The 16589-nt window shown below is 40.1% G+C and overlaps 1 protein-coding gene across 5 annotated transcripts in view; it reads right to left on the bottom strand.

Moving 5' to 3' along the window:
* gra (granulito) overlaps positions 1-16589 on the bottom strand; it is a 128109-nt gene that overhangs the window by 80204 nt on the left and 31316 nt on the right. For all 5 annotated transcript variants that reach the window (XM_063041222.1, XM_063041239.1, XM_063041232.1 and 2 more), the window contains exon 4: positions 11840-11913. In XM_063041222.1, the coding sequence (XP_062897292.1) occupies positions 11840-11913 (74 nt within the window). The remainder of the gene's footprint in view (positions 1-11839; positions 11914-16589) is intronic.

Below are 16589 nucleotides of genomic sequence, written 5' to 3'. Positions count from 1 at the left end.
GATAAATCTCCCGGACCAGATGGAATGCACCCTCGTGTTCTGAAGGAAGTAGCTGTGGAGATTGCGGAGGCATTAGCGATGATCTTTCAAAAGTCGATAGATTCTGGCATGGTTCCAGAGGACTGGAAGATTGCAAATGTCACTCTACTATTTAAGAAGGGGGCAAGGAAGCAAAAAGGAAATTATAGACCTATTAGCTTGACATCGGTCTTTGCGAAGTTGTTGGAGTCGATTGTCAAGGATGAGGTTACAGAGTGCCTGGAGGCATATGTTAAGATAGGTAGAACTCAGCATGGATTCCTTTAAGGAAAATCCTGCCTGATAAACCTATTACAATTTTTTGAGGAAATTACAAGTAGGCTAGACAAGGGAGATGCAGTGGATGTTGCATATTTGGATTTTCAGAAGGCCTTTGACAAGGTGCCACACATGAGGCTACTTAACAAGATAGAGCTCATGGAATTACGGGAGAGTTAAGTACGTGGATAGAGCTTTGGCTGATTGGCAGGAAACAGAGAGTGGGAATAAAGGGATCCTATTCTGGTTGGCTGCCAGTTACCAGCGGTGTCCCACAGGGGTCCATGTTGAGGCCTCTTCTTTTTACCTTATACATCAACGATTTGGATTATGGAATAGATGGTTTTGTGGCTAAGTTTGCTGACGATACGAAGATAGGTGGAGGGGCCGGTAGTGCTGAGGAAATGGAGAGTCTGCAGAGAGACTTGGATAGATTGGAAGAATGGGCAAAGAAGTGGCAAATGAAGTACAATGTTGGAAAGTGTATGGTTATGCACTTTGGCAGAAGAAATAAACGGGAAGACTATTATTTAAATGGGGAGAGAATTCAAAGTTCTGAGATGCAACGGGACTTGGGAGTCCTCGTACAGGATACCCTTAAGGTTAACCTCCAGGTTGAGTCGGTGGTGAAGAAGGCGAATGCAATGTTGGCATTTATTTCTAGAGGAATAGAGTATAGGAGCAGGGATGTGATGTTGAGGCTCTATAAGGTGCTGGTGAGACCTCACTTGGAGTACTGTGGGCAGTTTTGGTCTCCTTATTTAAGAAAGGATGCGTTGACGTTGGAGAGGGTACAGAGAAGATTCACTAGAATGATTCCGGGAATGAGAGGGTTAGCATATGAGGAACATTTGTCTGCTCTTGGACTGTATTCCTTGGAGTTTAGAAGAATGAGGGGAGACCTTATAGAAACATTTCGAATGATGAAAGGCATGGACAGAGTGGATGTGGCAAAGTTGTTTCCCATGATGGGGGAGTCTAGTATGAGAGGGCATGACTTAAGGATTGAAGGGCGCCCATTCAGAACAGAAATGTGAAGAAATTTTTTTAGTCAGAGGGTGGTGAATCTATGGAACTTGTTGCCACGGGCAGCAGTGGAGGCCAAGTCATTGGGTGTATTTAAGGCAGAGATTGATGGGTATCTGAGTAGCCAGGGCATCAAAGGTTATGGTGAGAAGGCAGGGGAGTAGGACTAAATGGGAAAGAATGGATCAGCTCATGATAAAGTGCCAGAGCAGACTCAATGGGCCGAATGGCCGACTTCTGCTCCTTTGTTTTATGGTCTTATGGTCCTTTCATTCTGAAGCTGTACCCTCAGATCTTAGAGTCTCCCACTATTGGAAACATCCTCTCCCTGTTCACTTTATCCAAGCCTTTCAGTGTCTGGTAGGTTTGAATTTTCTCCTCCCTCCCAATTCTTCTGAACACTATCTAGTACAGCCCTGGAGACATCAAATACTCTCGTACATTAAGTCTTTCATACCTGAGATCATTCCTGTGAATTACCTCTGCCCAAAAGCCAGAGTAAGCTTGTACCCAAAGGCAAGTGTAAAGAATGGTTAGTGCAATTTGTTTTATATTGACCCCAAAATGTTTACTTCACATTTATTTAATCAACCTATCATATCGACGTTATTATAACTACAATATCTCAGATTGATCCAAATTAAAAGACAATGAATACTGTACTTTGATGTCACAAGAGTGAACCCAATTTCAACTAATGAGATAGAGACTGAAACAATGAGAAAACAAGGTTAGAGTCATATTATACTGAAAAAGACTTCAGCCCAACATGCCAATTATCATCAATCATCTATTCCAATGCCACCTACTGGTGTTTGGTTTTAGTGAAATAAGTGCTCGTCCAGATACTTTTCAAATGCTGTGAAAGCACCTGCGTACATTACTTTCTTAGGCAGTGCATTTCAGATCGCAACCACCCACTTGGTGAAAAAAAAATCCTTAGATTCCTTCTAATCCTCCTTAAACCTGTGCTCTCTGGTGTTAGATATCTCAGTTGAGAGAAAAAAAATTCTCACCATCCACTGTATGTATGCCCCTTATAATACTGTGTATTTCTTTTGTGTTCTCGCTCAGCCTCTGTCTCTCCACAGAAAGAAATCAAACCTGTTCAGTCTGTCCTCATGCCTGAAACATTCTATTCCAAACAATATACTGGTACATCTCCTTTGCACTCTTTCTCTACAGCGTGGTGACAAGATCACACACAATAGTCCAGCTGTGGGCTAACCAAAGTTGTTTAAAGCTCTGAGGCCTCAAAACTATTTCAGGCAAAATTCAAAGGGCTGCATTGTGGAACAGCTGGTTGAAACACTGCCACACAGCACCAGAGACCCAGATTCAATTCTATCCTTGGATGTTTGTGTGGAATTTGCAAGTTCTTCCCAAGTCACGTCATAAAGGTATGCAGGTTGGTAGATTAATTGGCTGCAATAAATTTCTCCTTGTCAGTAGAAGAATTGGGGTAATTGCTGAAAATATGGGAGAATTCCAATTTAAGATGGCACTGGAGAATCTCAGCGACTTCTGGCTGGTAGCTGATGAACAAGGAGAACAACTAGATACTTCGTTAATCATTCTTTTTCTGATAAACAATCATCGCAAGCAAGTCTGTAACTCCCCTTTGGATTTGGAAGCAATTCAATGTGGCAGAACTGAGGCGAGGTGAGACAGCTGGCCCATTGCTGAGAGCAAGGAAGACCCGAGATTCAATCAATTTAAATATGTGCCAAATTGAAAAGGTTGGGTACAGACTGAATCGACGCGGTGGGGTCCAGGCCCCAGAGCATATTGAAGCAACTGAAACTGATGTGTGGACAACAATTTAAGTAGCAGGCCAGATCGAAAAAGTCAGGGTGTCAAGGCCCAAGGCAAGGGCCAGGAAAGTTCAGCTCACTGCTCTGCAATGTTTACTTAGTTGTGCACTGATCTATGGGTCTCGAACTTTCTTTGTTGATCTCAGTTCAGAAAGCTATTTCTTGTGGTTATTGTTTGCATGATGTTTTTTTTTCCTTTTCTTTGCACATTGGAGAGCTTGACGACAAATAAAAGAAAATCTGCAGATGCTGGAAATCCAAGTAACACACACAAAATCTGGAGGAACCCAGCAGGCCAGGCAGCATTTATGGAAAGGAGTACAGTTGATGTTTTGGGCCAAGACTCTTTGGCAGGATTGGAGATAAAAAGGATGAGGAACCAGGGACTCATCTTTTTTTGTCTAGTACCCTGACTCATCTTTTTATCTCCAGTTCTGGCGAAGGGTTTTGGCCCCAAACATCAACTGTCTTCCTTTCCATAGATGATGCCTGTCTGCTGAGTTGCTCTAGCATTTTGAAGGTAATTTTTATGGTTTCTTTTAGGTTTCCTTGTTTTTGGCTGCCTGTTAGGAGATGAATCAATGTTGTATAATGTATACATACTTGGAGAATAAAGGTGCTTTGAATTTTGAATTATAATAATAAAACACAGGATTAGCGGGTTCTTTTTTAACATTTAAGAATAAATTGGACAGATACATGGATGGGAGGTGTATGGAGGGATATGGTCCGTGTGCAGGTCAGTGGGACTCGGCAGAAAATGGTTCGGCACAGCCAAGAAGGGCCAAAAGGCCTGTTTCTGTGCTGTAGTTTTTCTATGGTTTCTGAATGTAGGAATAGTATAAATGGGTCAGCATGGTCTTAGTGAGCTGGAGGACCTGCTCCATGAACCTAGGATTCTAAGAGGTTCCTAGTAAATTGTACTAGCAGTTAAATATCCAGCAGTATTTTTGTTCTAATTTAGTTCTTTATTGTGTAATTTATACTTAATTTGTGTTTTGCTTGTGAATGATTTGTCTCTAATGTTTTGTGTCTGTGATGCTGTTACAACTAAATTTCTTAATACACCTGTACATGTAAGAGTAAACCTGACTTTGACAGGACATACCTGCAAGGACGTGTCTTTCATGCAAAGTAAAGGTGGCAAGCATCTCAGCATACGTCATATTCACTTTAACAAAAAGGGTGCAGAATCAAAACAAACCATGAAAGAATCAGACATAGCAGTGAGTAGTGCCCTGGAGTCTAATGGTCTTACAGGGGCTGGTGATCATGAGTGCAAACTTCCCACAGTTCCAGTACAAGTGAAGTCTAAGAAGGGTAACAAGACAGTGGTTACAGTGCCTATAAAAAGTGTTCACCACCCCCTTCCCCTTGGAAGTTTTCATGTTTTATTGTTTTACAACACTGAATCACAGTAGATTTAATTTGGCTTTTTTGACACTGATCAACAGAAAAAGTGTCCTTTGTGTCAAAGTGAAAACAGATCTCTAAAAAATGATCTAAATTAATTGCAAATATAAAACACAAAATAAATGATTGCTTAAGTATTCACCCTTTAATATGACACACCAAATCATCACTGGTGCAGCCAATTGGTTTTAGAAGTCACATAATTAACTAAATGGAGATCTGTTTTTAGAGACCTGTGTGCAGTTGAGGTGTTTCAATTGATTGTAGCAAAAATTCACCTGTATCTGGTAGGTCCAACTGCTTGTGAGTCAGTATTCTGGAAAAAAACTACACCATGAAGACAAAAGAACACTCTAAGCAACTCTGTGAAAAGATTATTGAAAAGCACAAGTCAGGAGATGGATACAAGAAAATTTCCAAGTCACTGAATATCCCTTGGAGTACAGTTAAGTCGATCATCAAGCAATGGAAAGAATATGGTAAAGCTGTAAATCTGCCCAGAGCAAGCTGTCCTCAAAAACTGAGTGACTGTGCAAGAAAGGGACAAGTGAGAGAAGCCACCAAGAGACCTATGACAATTCTAGAGGAGTTTCAAGCTTCAGTGGCTGAGATAGGAAAGACTGCACATACAACTGTTGCCCGGGTGCTTCACCAGTCGCAGCTTTATGGGAGAGTGGCAAAGAAAAAGCACTGTTGAAAAACACTCACATGAAATCTCAGCAAGAGTTTGCCATAAGGCATGTGGGAGCCTCTGAAGTCAGCTGGAAGAAAGTTCCATGGTCTGATGAAACCATCTGACTAAATGCTATGTTTGGCATAAGCTAAACACCACACATCATAAGAAACACACTATTCCTATTGTGAAGCATGGTATGGCTAAATCATCCTGTGGGGATGTTTCACTGCAGCAAATCCTGGAAGACTTGTGAAGTTAGAGGGTAAAATGAATCCAGTAAAATACAGGGAAATCCTGGAGGAAAACCTGATACTGTCTGAAAGAGAACTGTGACTTAGGAGAAAATTTGTTTTCTAGCAAGACAATGACCCCAAGCATAAAGCCAAAGCTACACAGGAATGGAAAGTTAACATCCTAGAGTGCCCAGGTCAAAGTCCAAACCTCAATCCAATTGAGAATTTGTGGCTGGACTTGAAAAGGGCTGTTCACTCACAATCCCTATGCAATCTGGCAGAACTTGAGCAGTTTTGTAAAGAAGAATGGGGAAAAATTACAGTGCCCAGATGAGCAAATCTGATAGAGACCTTGCCACACAGAGTCAACGCTATAATTGCTTCCAAAGGTGCAACTTCTAAATACTGACTTAAAGTGGGGAAATACTTATGCAATCAATTATTTGGTGTTTTATATTTGTAATTAATTTAGATCACTTTGTAGAGAAAGGTTTTTATTTTGACACAAAATGAGTATTTTTCTGTTGATCAATATCAAAAAAGCCAAGTTAAATCCACTGTGATCCAATGTTGTAAAACAATAAAACATGAAAACTTCAGGGGAGGGGGTGAATACTTTTTATAGGCACTGTACTTATGCTTTCCTAGATCAGGAAAATACAGCAGTGTTCTGCACAGTGGACTTCCTGCACCTCACAAGAAAAAAAGACACATACTCACCATGGGTCAAGAGAAGGTCGTGAGTAGCTACATTGTTTCCGGATTGAGTGACTGGTTTAGATGGTGAAAACTATTGTGAACTACCCAACATCTACACAGGAAAATATGCCTGTCCTCAAATGGAACATTCAGCCATGTTTTGTAACTTCAAAACATTAAGCTAATTCAGAGGAAGACATGCTCATCTGAAATATGCAACTGACTTCGTGTTTACTTTAAGCAGGCATACATGTATCGGATGGTAGCGTGATGACATTTACAATTCATGTATTTTACATATAACCTATAATTAGTTATTTAAGCAAGTAAGAATGCTTGATCAAGCAAAGTTATAAACTCTAGCTCAATAGAGAATGCATCTCAACTATATACACAATATACAACTACTATATACAGACATCCCCACAACATAGTAAATTTTTGATTGTCTCATTGGGGCCTAAATAATAAATCGCTAGGGAGGATTCCCTACTCTTGTGGGATAACGTCTTTACTGACAAGGGGGATCACTCTGCTTGGCAGGCGAGACTTGTGACTGTAAAAGCAATCTCAGATTCTGGGGTTTTTCCATAGTGGTTGTGGGAGTTGACTTTGAGACTTCAGGAAATGGTTCTGACAGCTCTGGACACCTTTCTTCTCCATCCTTTTTCTTCTAGTTTCTGCATCTAGATCTTGGGAAGGTGCATTTAGTGCACCGGGCTATTATCCTATTAATCCTTCTTTTGCTCCGTTTATGATCTGATCTCTCCTCTTGGATTCCATAAATACAACATACAACATCATCTGGCAAATCCTCTGTTTGCATATCTCCACTGATTCTTTTCTTTTTTACCTTCCATTCATCCATCTGGGCTTTGGTCTTTCACCAGCAGGTTTTTAGTCTCCCACTTGAAGTTCATGCAATAATTTTAATGCACACAGAATAGACTCTGGTTCTTTATACACACAAAATCCAAATGCTTGCAACTTTCATGAGGCTCCTTGAACTCTCTTCCAGCTTAAAACGAAGCCACGTTTCACAAGTAACTGCCTGATTAACATATCAGAAGTTTTTTCAGACATGTTGCCTACAAAAACTGTTATAGTCAGACAACTGCTTTGGTCACTTTCATGCTTTCTCTGAGCAGCATCTTCCTTACTTGGTCCAATATGCTTTCCAAATAGAGGCACAAAGGTTGGCACCAACACCTGTTTATCCTCTGTTCCGCAATGATTCATGGTGTTCAGTTTGGAGACAGCTATGGCATCATCCAGTACATTTCTTAATTTGATTTCAGTTGGCTTCATTGCAAGAGATGTGACATGCAAATAGTGGAAGGATTCCAATCAAGTTGTAGTTGTCTCAGCCAATCACAATGCTGGTCCTCTTGTTTTTTTACCACATAGAAGATCAACGTGGCTTGTTGGTTGTTGTATTTAACTGTTACGAATATCATTCCCACAGGAATTTTCTCCAGTATAAGTTCTTAGTTGGATATCTGCAGGCTTCAGTTCAGTGTCTTTCAAATGTCTCTCAACTGGTAATGTTGTGGAATGACTGAACCAGTGTCTAATTCCATTTTAATTAATTTGCCATTCACTTTTGGTGTTAGCCATATTGCTTTTCTATTGTTAATTCTCACACTATAAACTTCAAAGCTACACATTTTTGTGTCACTCTCGTTATCAGATTTTTCACCAACTACATACACATTAGTGCTCTTTTTGAAAATGTAGCTTGACTTTTTATCTTTATCATTTCCCTATGCAGTCTGCTTTTTTTTCCAGCCTGACATGTTATTTGTATGTGTCCTACTTTGGTGCACTTTCTGCAAGTTTCATTCTTAAATCTGCATTAATCTGGTGTGTGTGAGCCCCTGCCACAATGGTAATACCATTTATTCTGCCAGGCCAGTTTCTGTTCAGACATTGTAATTATATTCACACTCACTTTCATTCCTGACTGCAACTCAAATGAGTCTCTGTCTGGTGTTTCTATTGATACAGTAATTTCAATGGTTCTTTTAAAAGTAAATTGTGCTTTAGTTAGGAGCCATTTCCGAATGCTTTAAGATTCCAGAAACTAGTTGATCTCTCAGTGCAGCATTAAGCCCATTATTACTGAACTGACAATGCTCAGACAATCTCTTCAATTCAAATTTGTAGACAGATCAAAAAGTGTTGCAAGAAATATAAGGTTGTAATAGTAGGTGTTTTAATTTTCCATATATTAACTGGACTCCAATGGGAAAGAGTTTGTCAAACCTGGTCAGAAAAATTTCTTTAATCAGTACATAGAAGTCCCAATTTGAGAGAGTGTGATACTAGATCTCCGAGAAGGGAACACGACAGGGCAGCGAAGTCTGTGTAGGGTAACACTTTGTGATCATAACGTCATTATGATAAGTTTGGAAAAGTATTGGTCTGGTCCTCAGGTCCAGATAGTATTTCTGTTTTTGCACATTTTTTAATAATCTATTCAATATACGTAATTGATTTACTTGTTTATTTATTACTATGTTTTATTTTATTTATTATTTTTCCCTCTCTGCTAGATTATGTATTGCATTGAACTGCTGCTGCTAAGTTAACAAATTTCATGTCACATGCCGGTGATAATAAACCTGAAATTGGAGAAAGGCCAATTTTGATGGCCAGGAAGTATCTGTCAAGTGTGTATTGAGATAAGTTGTTTTCTAGCAAAGGTGTACTTAGCAAATGGGAAGCTTGTAAAGGTGAAATTTTGAGAGTACTAAGTTTTTATGTTCCTGTCAAAGTAAAATGCAAGGATAATAAATTTATGGGACCATTGTTTTCAAGATATTGATGCCCTGGTTAAGAAAAATAAGGAGGTGCATAGCAGGCAGGAAGAAATAAGGTATTTGAGGAATATAACAAGTGGAAGAGAACACTTAAGAAGGAAATCGGGGGGGGGTGCTAAAAGATGGCATTGGATCGCTGTAGCAGACAAGGTGAAAAAGAATTCTAACAGCTTCTACAGTTGTTTTAACAACAAAAGGATAGCAAGGAATAAAATTGGTATTCTGGAAGATCAGAGCCAAAAGAGATGGGGAAAATTTTAAACTTTTTTTTCATCTGTATTTACTCGTGAGACGGACGCAAAGTCTATAGATGTAAGGAAATGCAGCAATGCGTTCATGAAACCTATACAGATTGCAGAGGAGGAACTGTTTGCTGTCTTCAGGCAAATTAAAACACTAGGGCCTGACAAGGTGCTCCTCATATCCTGTGGGAGGTGAGTGCAGAAATTGCAGAGGCACCAGCAGAGATAATTAAAACATCTTAGCCATGGGTGAAGTGCTGGTGGATTGGAGGGCAGTTACGGTTGTTCTGTTGTTTAAAGTTCAAAGTTCATTTAATCATCAAACTATGTATACTATATACAACCTTGAGTGTTGTCTCCTTACAGGCAGACACAAAACAAAGAATTTCAATAGAGCCCATTAACAAAAGTAGACTGTCAAACACCCAACACACAGATAAAAATAAATCGTGCAAACAATAAAAGTAAGCAAGTAACATTCAGAGCTGAAGTTCATGAAAGTGAGTTCATAGCCATGAAGCCAGTCATTACTGTAGCTGATCTAGGAGCCCATTAGCTGCAGGCCACAGCCTCAGTTTAGTGCAGAAACAAATAAACCTCAGCAAGCAGCGAGATGAACACCGACTCTGAAACCCTGACCTTTTCAATCTGGCCTGGCAATCAAATCAGCCAAACAGTAGGCCGTTCCTTGCTCTCAGACACAGGCCAGTTGAATCCACCACCTTGAATCAGCCCATGTCCAACCCTTCCAATGTGGCCTGGTGATTAAATCAGTCAAACATTGGATTGTTCCTCACTCTTGGGCCCAGGCCCTGCCACTTCAATTCTGCCTGTGCACACTATGCTGCAACTGTCTTGCACTTTTGAGATTTCAGATCACAGCACAAAAATGCAGGGTTGTACAGGCAATTCTAAAGCTCAGCTCCAAAAGGGAAATTACAGGCTATTGATTGCAGTGATAGTTTTCAAGAAAAAAAAATGTGATTAATAAAGTAATTAGTAGTTTTATTTGCTGCCGGCAAGTCATTGCTGTGCTTCACCAGGGCCATCTTAAATCGAAAAAGGCTCTAAGAATAAGACAGGAGATTATAGGCTGGTGGGCCTGATATCAGTAGTGGGAAAGTTACTGGAAAGTACTCTAAGGGACCCAATATATAAGTATATAAGGGACTGATTAGGGATAGTCAACATGGCTTTGTGTGTGTTAAGTGATGTCTAACCAATCTTTTTTGAGGAAGTTTCTTGGAAAGATGATAAAACTAAAACAGTAGTGTTGTCTACATGGACTTTAGCAAGGGCGTTGACAAAGTCCCATATGGGAGGTTGATCAATAAGGTTCAGTCACTTAGCATTCAAGATAAGGTAGTAAAATGGATTAAATATTGGCTTCATCAAAGAAGCCTCCCATGTGGTTGCTTCTCTGACTGGAGGCCTGTGACTGGTGGTATGCTGCAGGGATAGGTGCTAGGTCTGTTCTATTTGGATGACAATGTGGTAAACTGGATCAGTAAATTTGCAAATGACAGCAGGATTGGGGGTGTACGAGGAATACTATCTAAGCTTGTAGCAGGATCTGGACCAGCTAGAAAAATGGGCTGAAAAAAATGGCAGATGGAATTTAATGCAGACAACTGTGAAGTGTTGCGCTTTGGGAAGTCAAACCAGGTTAAGTCTTACACGATGAATATTAAGGCACTGAGGAGAGCAGTAGAACAGACAGACCTGTGAATACAGATTTCTAATTCCTTGAAAGTGGCGTCACGGGTAAATAGGGTCATAAAGGAAGCTTTTGGCACATTGGACTTCATAAAACAATGTACTGAGCGTATGAGTTGGAATATTATCTTGAAATGGTGAGGCCTAATTTGGGGTATTATGCAGTTTTGGTCACCTACCTACAGGAAAGATGTAAGTAAGATTGAAAGATTGCAGAGAAAATTTACAAGGATGTTGTAAATTGTTGTAAATTATAAAGAAAGGTTGAATAGGTTAGGTATTTATTCCCTAGAACATAGAAGATTGAGGGAAGATTTTATAGAGGTATACAAAAGTACGAGGAGTATAGAAAGGGTAAATGCAAGCAGGCATTTTCCACTGAATTTGGGTGAGACTGGATCTAGAGGTCATGGATTAAGGGTGAAAGGTGAAATGTTTAAGGGGAATATGGAGAGGGAACTTCTTCACTCAGAGGGTGGTATAAATGTAGAACGAGCTGCCAGTGTAAGTGGTGGATTTGGGGTTGATTTGGATAGGTACATAAATGAGAGGGATGTTGAGGGCTATTGTTTGGTAGCAGGTCAATGGGACTAGGCAGATTAATGGTTCAACACAGACTTATTGGGCTAAAGGGCCTGCTTCTATACTGTAGTGTTTTATGACTCTAACTTTTCAGTCACCAATATATTATTTCCTTACTTGTATTTTTGAAACTCAAGGAAATATTGTGTATGTTAATTACACTGTATAAATGAAAAATGATGATATGGTTTTATCTTGTTTATAACACAAAGCTTCATCTCGTTTAGAAGAAAAACGCAGCATCCTCGTCTTTAATATTTTTAATCTGAAGCAATCTAACACCTGGTTAGAACACACATCAGCATGGAATTAATCCTACCCAGTTCTCTTCGTTCCATGAAACGTCATTTTGATGTAAAAGCGGTGGAAAGTAATCAACACATATTGTAGAATCTGGTGGAAGAGAAATTAAAAATTAATTAGATTAGATTAGACTATGAGGACATGCAGTCCTCTTTTATTGTCATTTAGTAATGCATGCATTAAGAAATGATACAATATTTCTCCAGAATGATATCACAGAAACACATGACAAACCAACATAAAAACTGACAAAAACCATATAATTCTAACATATAGTTACAACAGTGCAAAGCAATACCGTAATTTGATAAAGAACAGACCATGAGCACGGTAAAAAGTCTCAAAGTCTCTCGAAAGTTCTATCATCTCACGCAGATGGTGAACCTCCAGTGCTGCAAACTTGCCGATGCAGCATCCTGGAAGCATCTGACCACAGTCCAACTCCGAGTCTGTCTGAAAACTCCGAGCCTCCGACCAGCTCTCTGACACCGAGCACCGAGCACCATCTCTGCCGAGCACTTCGACCCCAGCCCCGGCAACAGGCAATAGGCAAAGCCGAGGATTTGGGGCCTTCCCCTCCGGAGATTCTCAATCGCACAGTAGCAGCGGCAACGAAGCGGGCATTTCAGAAGTTTCTCCAGGTGATCCTCCGTGCTTCTCACGGCTGTCTCCATCAAATCAGGATTGTGCACGGCATCCTAGTTAACACATATGATATCATTCGGAACGGCCGCGCGCACTGTGTCGCGCTGCCATCTTCTCCTCCTTCCAGTTAATGGTATAATTAATAAAATGCAAATAATTAAATGTTTGCTTACTTCCATGCAAAAGATCAATTGGCAAATGAAATAAAATGTAGAACAATGTAACACAAAACAGGCATTCCAGGTCTAAACTGAACATGACACCAATTGAATTCCACCAACCAACTATTGTATAAATCCCCCTTTTCCTTGCCTGTTCATGTGTCTATCTAAATGCCCCTTAAATGTTGTGACTGTATCTACATCTACCACATCCCTGGTACTACGTTTTACCACTCTCTATCTATATACTACTAAAACTCTCATGCTCTGTCTGTCTGTTTGTGACCTCCAATTAGCACAAACGGTGCATTACTGCGGCACTTTTTTTGGCTAAATCAAATTAAAATGCGCTAACTTACAGAATGCAGGCAAAGTTCAGGGTTATATATTCGAAGAAAATTGCTCATTCGCCAAAAGCAACAGGCTCGCTTTCACCTGAGAACCGATCTGCCATCATGGAAATCGGGACACAACAGCCCGATGCATGCACATGGCCAGCCTCAGCAGCGACACCTATCGAAGCAAAAGGGCAGGGCAGCTCTATTTCGAGGGGTCACATTCTGCTAATCACCATCAGCATGTGCAGGATTGGGACACATCTAACTGCCACCCATCAATAAGAGATAATTAAATCTTATTGTAATGACGTACTTTGAAACACCCATCAAACCCTTTGCTGCAGTCGAAGGACAGTGGAGACTATATCACGTCCATTTAGGAGAGTGCTAACTACGTCATCAAGAATAATCAGCATCCTGGAGGCTTTGGTGTTACTGCTTCGTATCTTCTATCTACCGTTAGGGTTAAAAAAAAAAAGGTCAGCCTAATTATGCCGCATGGAAAGGGAAGGGGACATTATGGTCACGAGATGACGCCAAACATCGTTGGGAAGCGGCAAAGAGAGGGAGAGAACAAGAATCGGATGAGGCCAGGGCCGCACGACTCCAGGATCAAAGAGTCAAGACGAAAAATGATGAGAGAAGAAGAGACAGAGGAGAAGAGGCATGCATATCTCCAGGATCAGAGACAAACAACAAACAGCAGAAGAGATGAAGAAATGGGGGAGATGAAAGAGATGAAAGGACTGCACGTCTCCAGAATGATGAGAAGAGGCACAAGGGTGGCAGATAAACCAGAAATGATGCCATCAAAAGTGTCCTTCGTTAAATGAGGAGGAGCTATATTTGCTTTACTATGCATTGTTCTTCTTTAATAAACTGAGGCTTTCTACTTCAGTTTCCAAAGCAAAGTGATACCAATAGCATTCAGGAAAATTTAACGTTCATTCTGGTCACATCAGACTGCACTACCCTTCTCTCAAAGGGTGCCCCAATGGGTCATCACATTGTCTAGTCTGAAGTAAAAACTTGTCTTGCAAATCTTTAACCTTTCCCCTTCTCTCCATGAACTTATTCTCTCCAGCATTTGACATTTCCACACTGAGACAAAGATTGTATCTACCCTTTATACACCTCTCATAATGTTGTATTTTTTCTATTAGGTTGCTCCTCAACTTCCAATGCTCCAAAGAAAATAATCCAAATTTAGCCAACCTCACATTATAGCTAATATACTTCACTCTAGGCAACATCCTCTTCTGCACATCCTTTCTGCTGTGTGGAGACGAGAACTGTCCACAATACTCCAATGTGGCCGAACTAGAGTTTTACATAGCTGCAACATGACCTCCCAACTTTTATAGTCAATACCCTACCTTGGGAAGGCAAGCATGCCACATGCCTTCTTTACCAGTGTATAAACTTGTAATTACTATTCAGTTACTGTTTTACATTCTATCACCTCAATCTATTATTGTAATGAATAGTTCTGTACGAATGGTGTGTAAGTCAAGTTTTACACAGTACCTCAGCACATGTGACAATAATAAACCAATTTACTACCTGTTATCACTTCCAGGAAGACAAAGAACTTGAATCCCAAGATCCTAGGTACACCAGTACTGCTAAGAATCCTGCCATTTCCTTGACAAATTCTGCTTGCATTTGACCTCCCAAAATACAATGTCATAGTTGTCTGCAAACTTCGTTCGTCTTCCTCGCTGTCCAGTATACCCTCAAACTTGATGTCATCTGCAAATTTTCTGATCCAGTTTACTATATTATCATTCAGTTCATTGATGCAGGTGACTAACAAAAGACAAACGCACTGATTCCTGTAGCACACCACTCATCAAAGTCCTCCAATCAGAGAAGTAACTATCTACTACCAATCTTTGGCTTCTCCCACAAAGCCAATGTCTAATCCAAATTACTACCTCATCTAATCCAAATTACTACCTCTGAACTTTCTTGACCAACCTCCCATGTGGGACTTAACCAAAGGCCTTGCAAAAATCCATGTAGATAATATCCACCGCCTTGTCTTCATCAACTTTCCTGGTAACTTACTCAAAAAAGTCTATAAGATTGGTTAGACATGACCTATCAAACACAAAGTCATGTTGACTATCCCTAATTAGTTTTGTCTATCCAAATACTTCTATATCCATTCCCTTAGAACACCTTCCAATAACTTTCCCATGACTTATGTCAGGGTCACTGGCCTATCATTTCCTGACTTATTCTTAGAGCCTTTCTTAAACAACAGAACAACATTAGCTATCCTCCAATCCCCTGGCACCCCACCCATGCCTATGGATATTTTAAATATCTCAGCTAGGGCCCGTGCAATTTCTGCACTAACCTCCCACAGGGTCCAAGGGAGCATATTGTCAGGCCTGGGGATTTATCCACTCTAATTTGTTTTCTAATAGCAAACACCTTCTCCTCTATAATATGTATATGATCCATGGCCTGCCTTACTGCTGTTTTGCCTCACTTCTACAGATAGTGTCTGTCTTCCAAATAAATACAGATGCAAAAAATCCATTTAAGATCTCCCCATCTCTTTCATATCTGCACATGGATTACCATTCTGATCTTCCAGAGGACCAATTTTGTCCTTTGCAATCCTTTTGCTCTAATTAGATCTGTAGAAACCCTTAGGATTCTCCTTCAGCCTATCTGCTGGTGGAACCTCAAGCCTTCTTTGAAACTCCCTGATTTCCTTCATCAGTGTTCTCTTACATTTCTTATACTCAAGTACCGTATTTGTTCCTGCCTGCCCATATCTGTTATACACCTACTTATTTTTCTTAACCTGGACCTCAATATCTCTCAAAAACCAAGATTTCCTAAATCTGTTATCCTTGTCTTTCATTCGTACTGAACATACAAACTCTATACTCCCAAATTTTCATTTTTGAAGGTGTACTTTTGCCAGAAAACAACCTTTCCCAATTGACACTTGCCAGATCTTTTCTGATACCATCAAACCTAGCCTTTCTCCAATTTAGAATCTTAACTCAAAGACCAGAAATATCCTTTACCATAAGTACCTTAAAACTAATGGCATAATGATCACTAGATGCAAAGTGTTCCCATACACAAACTTCTGTCACCTGCCCTGTCTCATTTCCTAATAGGAGATCTAGTATTGCATTCTCTCTAGTTGGGACTTCTATGTACTGATTAAGGAAACTTTCCTGAACACATGAGACAAATTCTTTCCCATCAGGTCCTTTTATGGCATGGGAGTTCCAATCAATATGTGGAAAGTTAAAATCACCTGCTATCAAAACCTTATGTTTCTTACAACATTCTGCAATCTCTCGACAAATTTACTCCTCTAAATCCTGTGTACTGTTGTGTGGTCTGTAATATAATCCCATTAATGTGGTCATACATTTCTTATTCCTCAATTCTACCCATAAAGCCTCACTAGAGAACTGTGGAATGGGCTGCCAATGGATGTAGGGTCGATTTCAGCACTTAAGAGAAATTTGAATAGGTACTGTCCTGTCTGAACACTGACATTTTCACTGACTAGTAATACCACCTCTCCCCCTTTAATCCCATCCGCTCTATTAACATCTAAAATAACAGAATCCCAGAACACTGA

Source organism: Mobula hypostoma, chromosome 1 (assembly GCF_963921235.1).
Source record: "Mobula hypostoma chromosome 1, sMobHyp1.1, whole genome shotgun sequence".
In the NCBI taxonomy this organism is placed as follows: Eukaryota; Metazoa; Chordata; class Chondrichthyes; order Myliobatiformes; family Myliobatidae; genus Mobula; species Mobula hypostoma.
The sequence above is the reverse complement of the archived record's forward strand: the minus strand, read 5'-3'. Positions and strand labels throughout refer to the sequence as shown.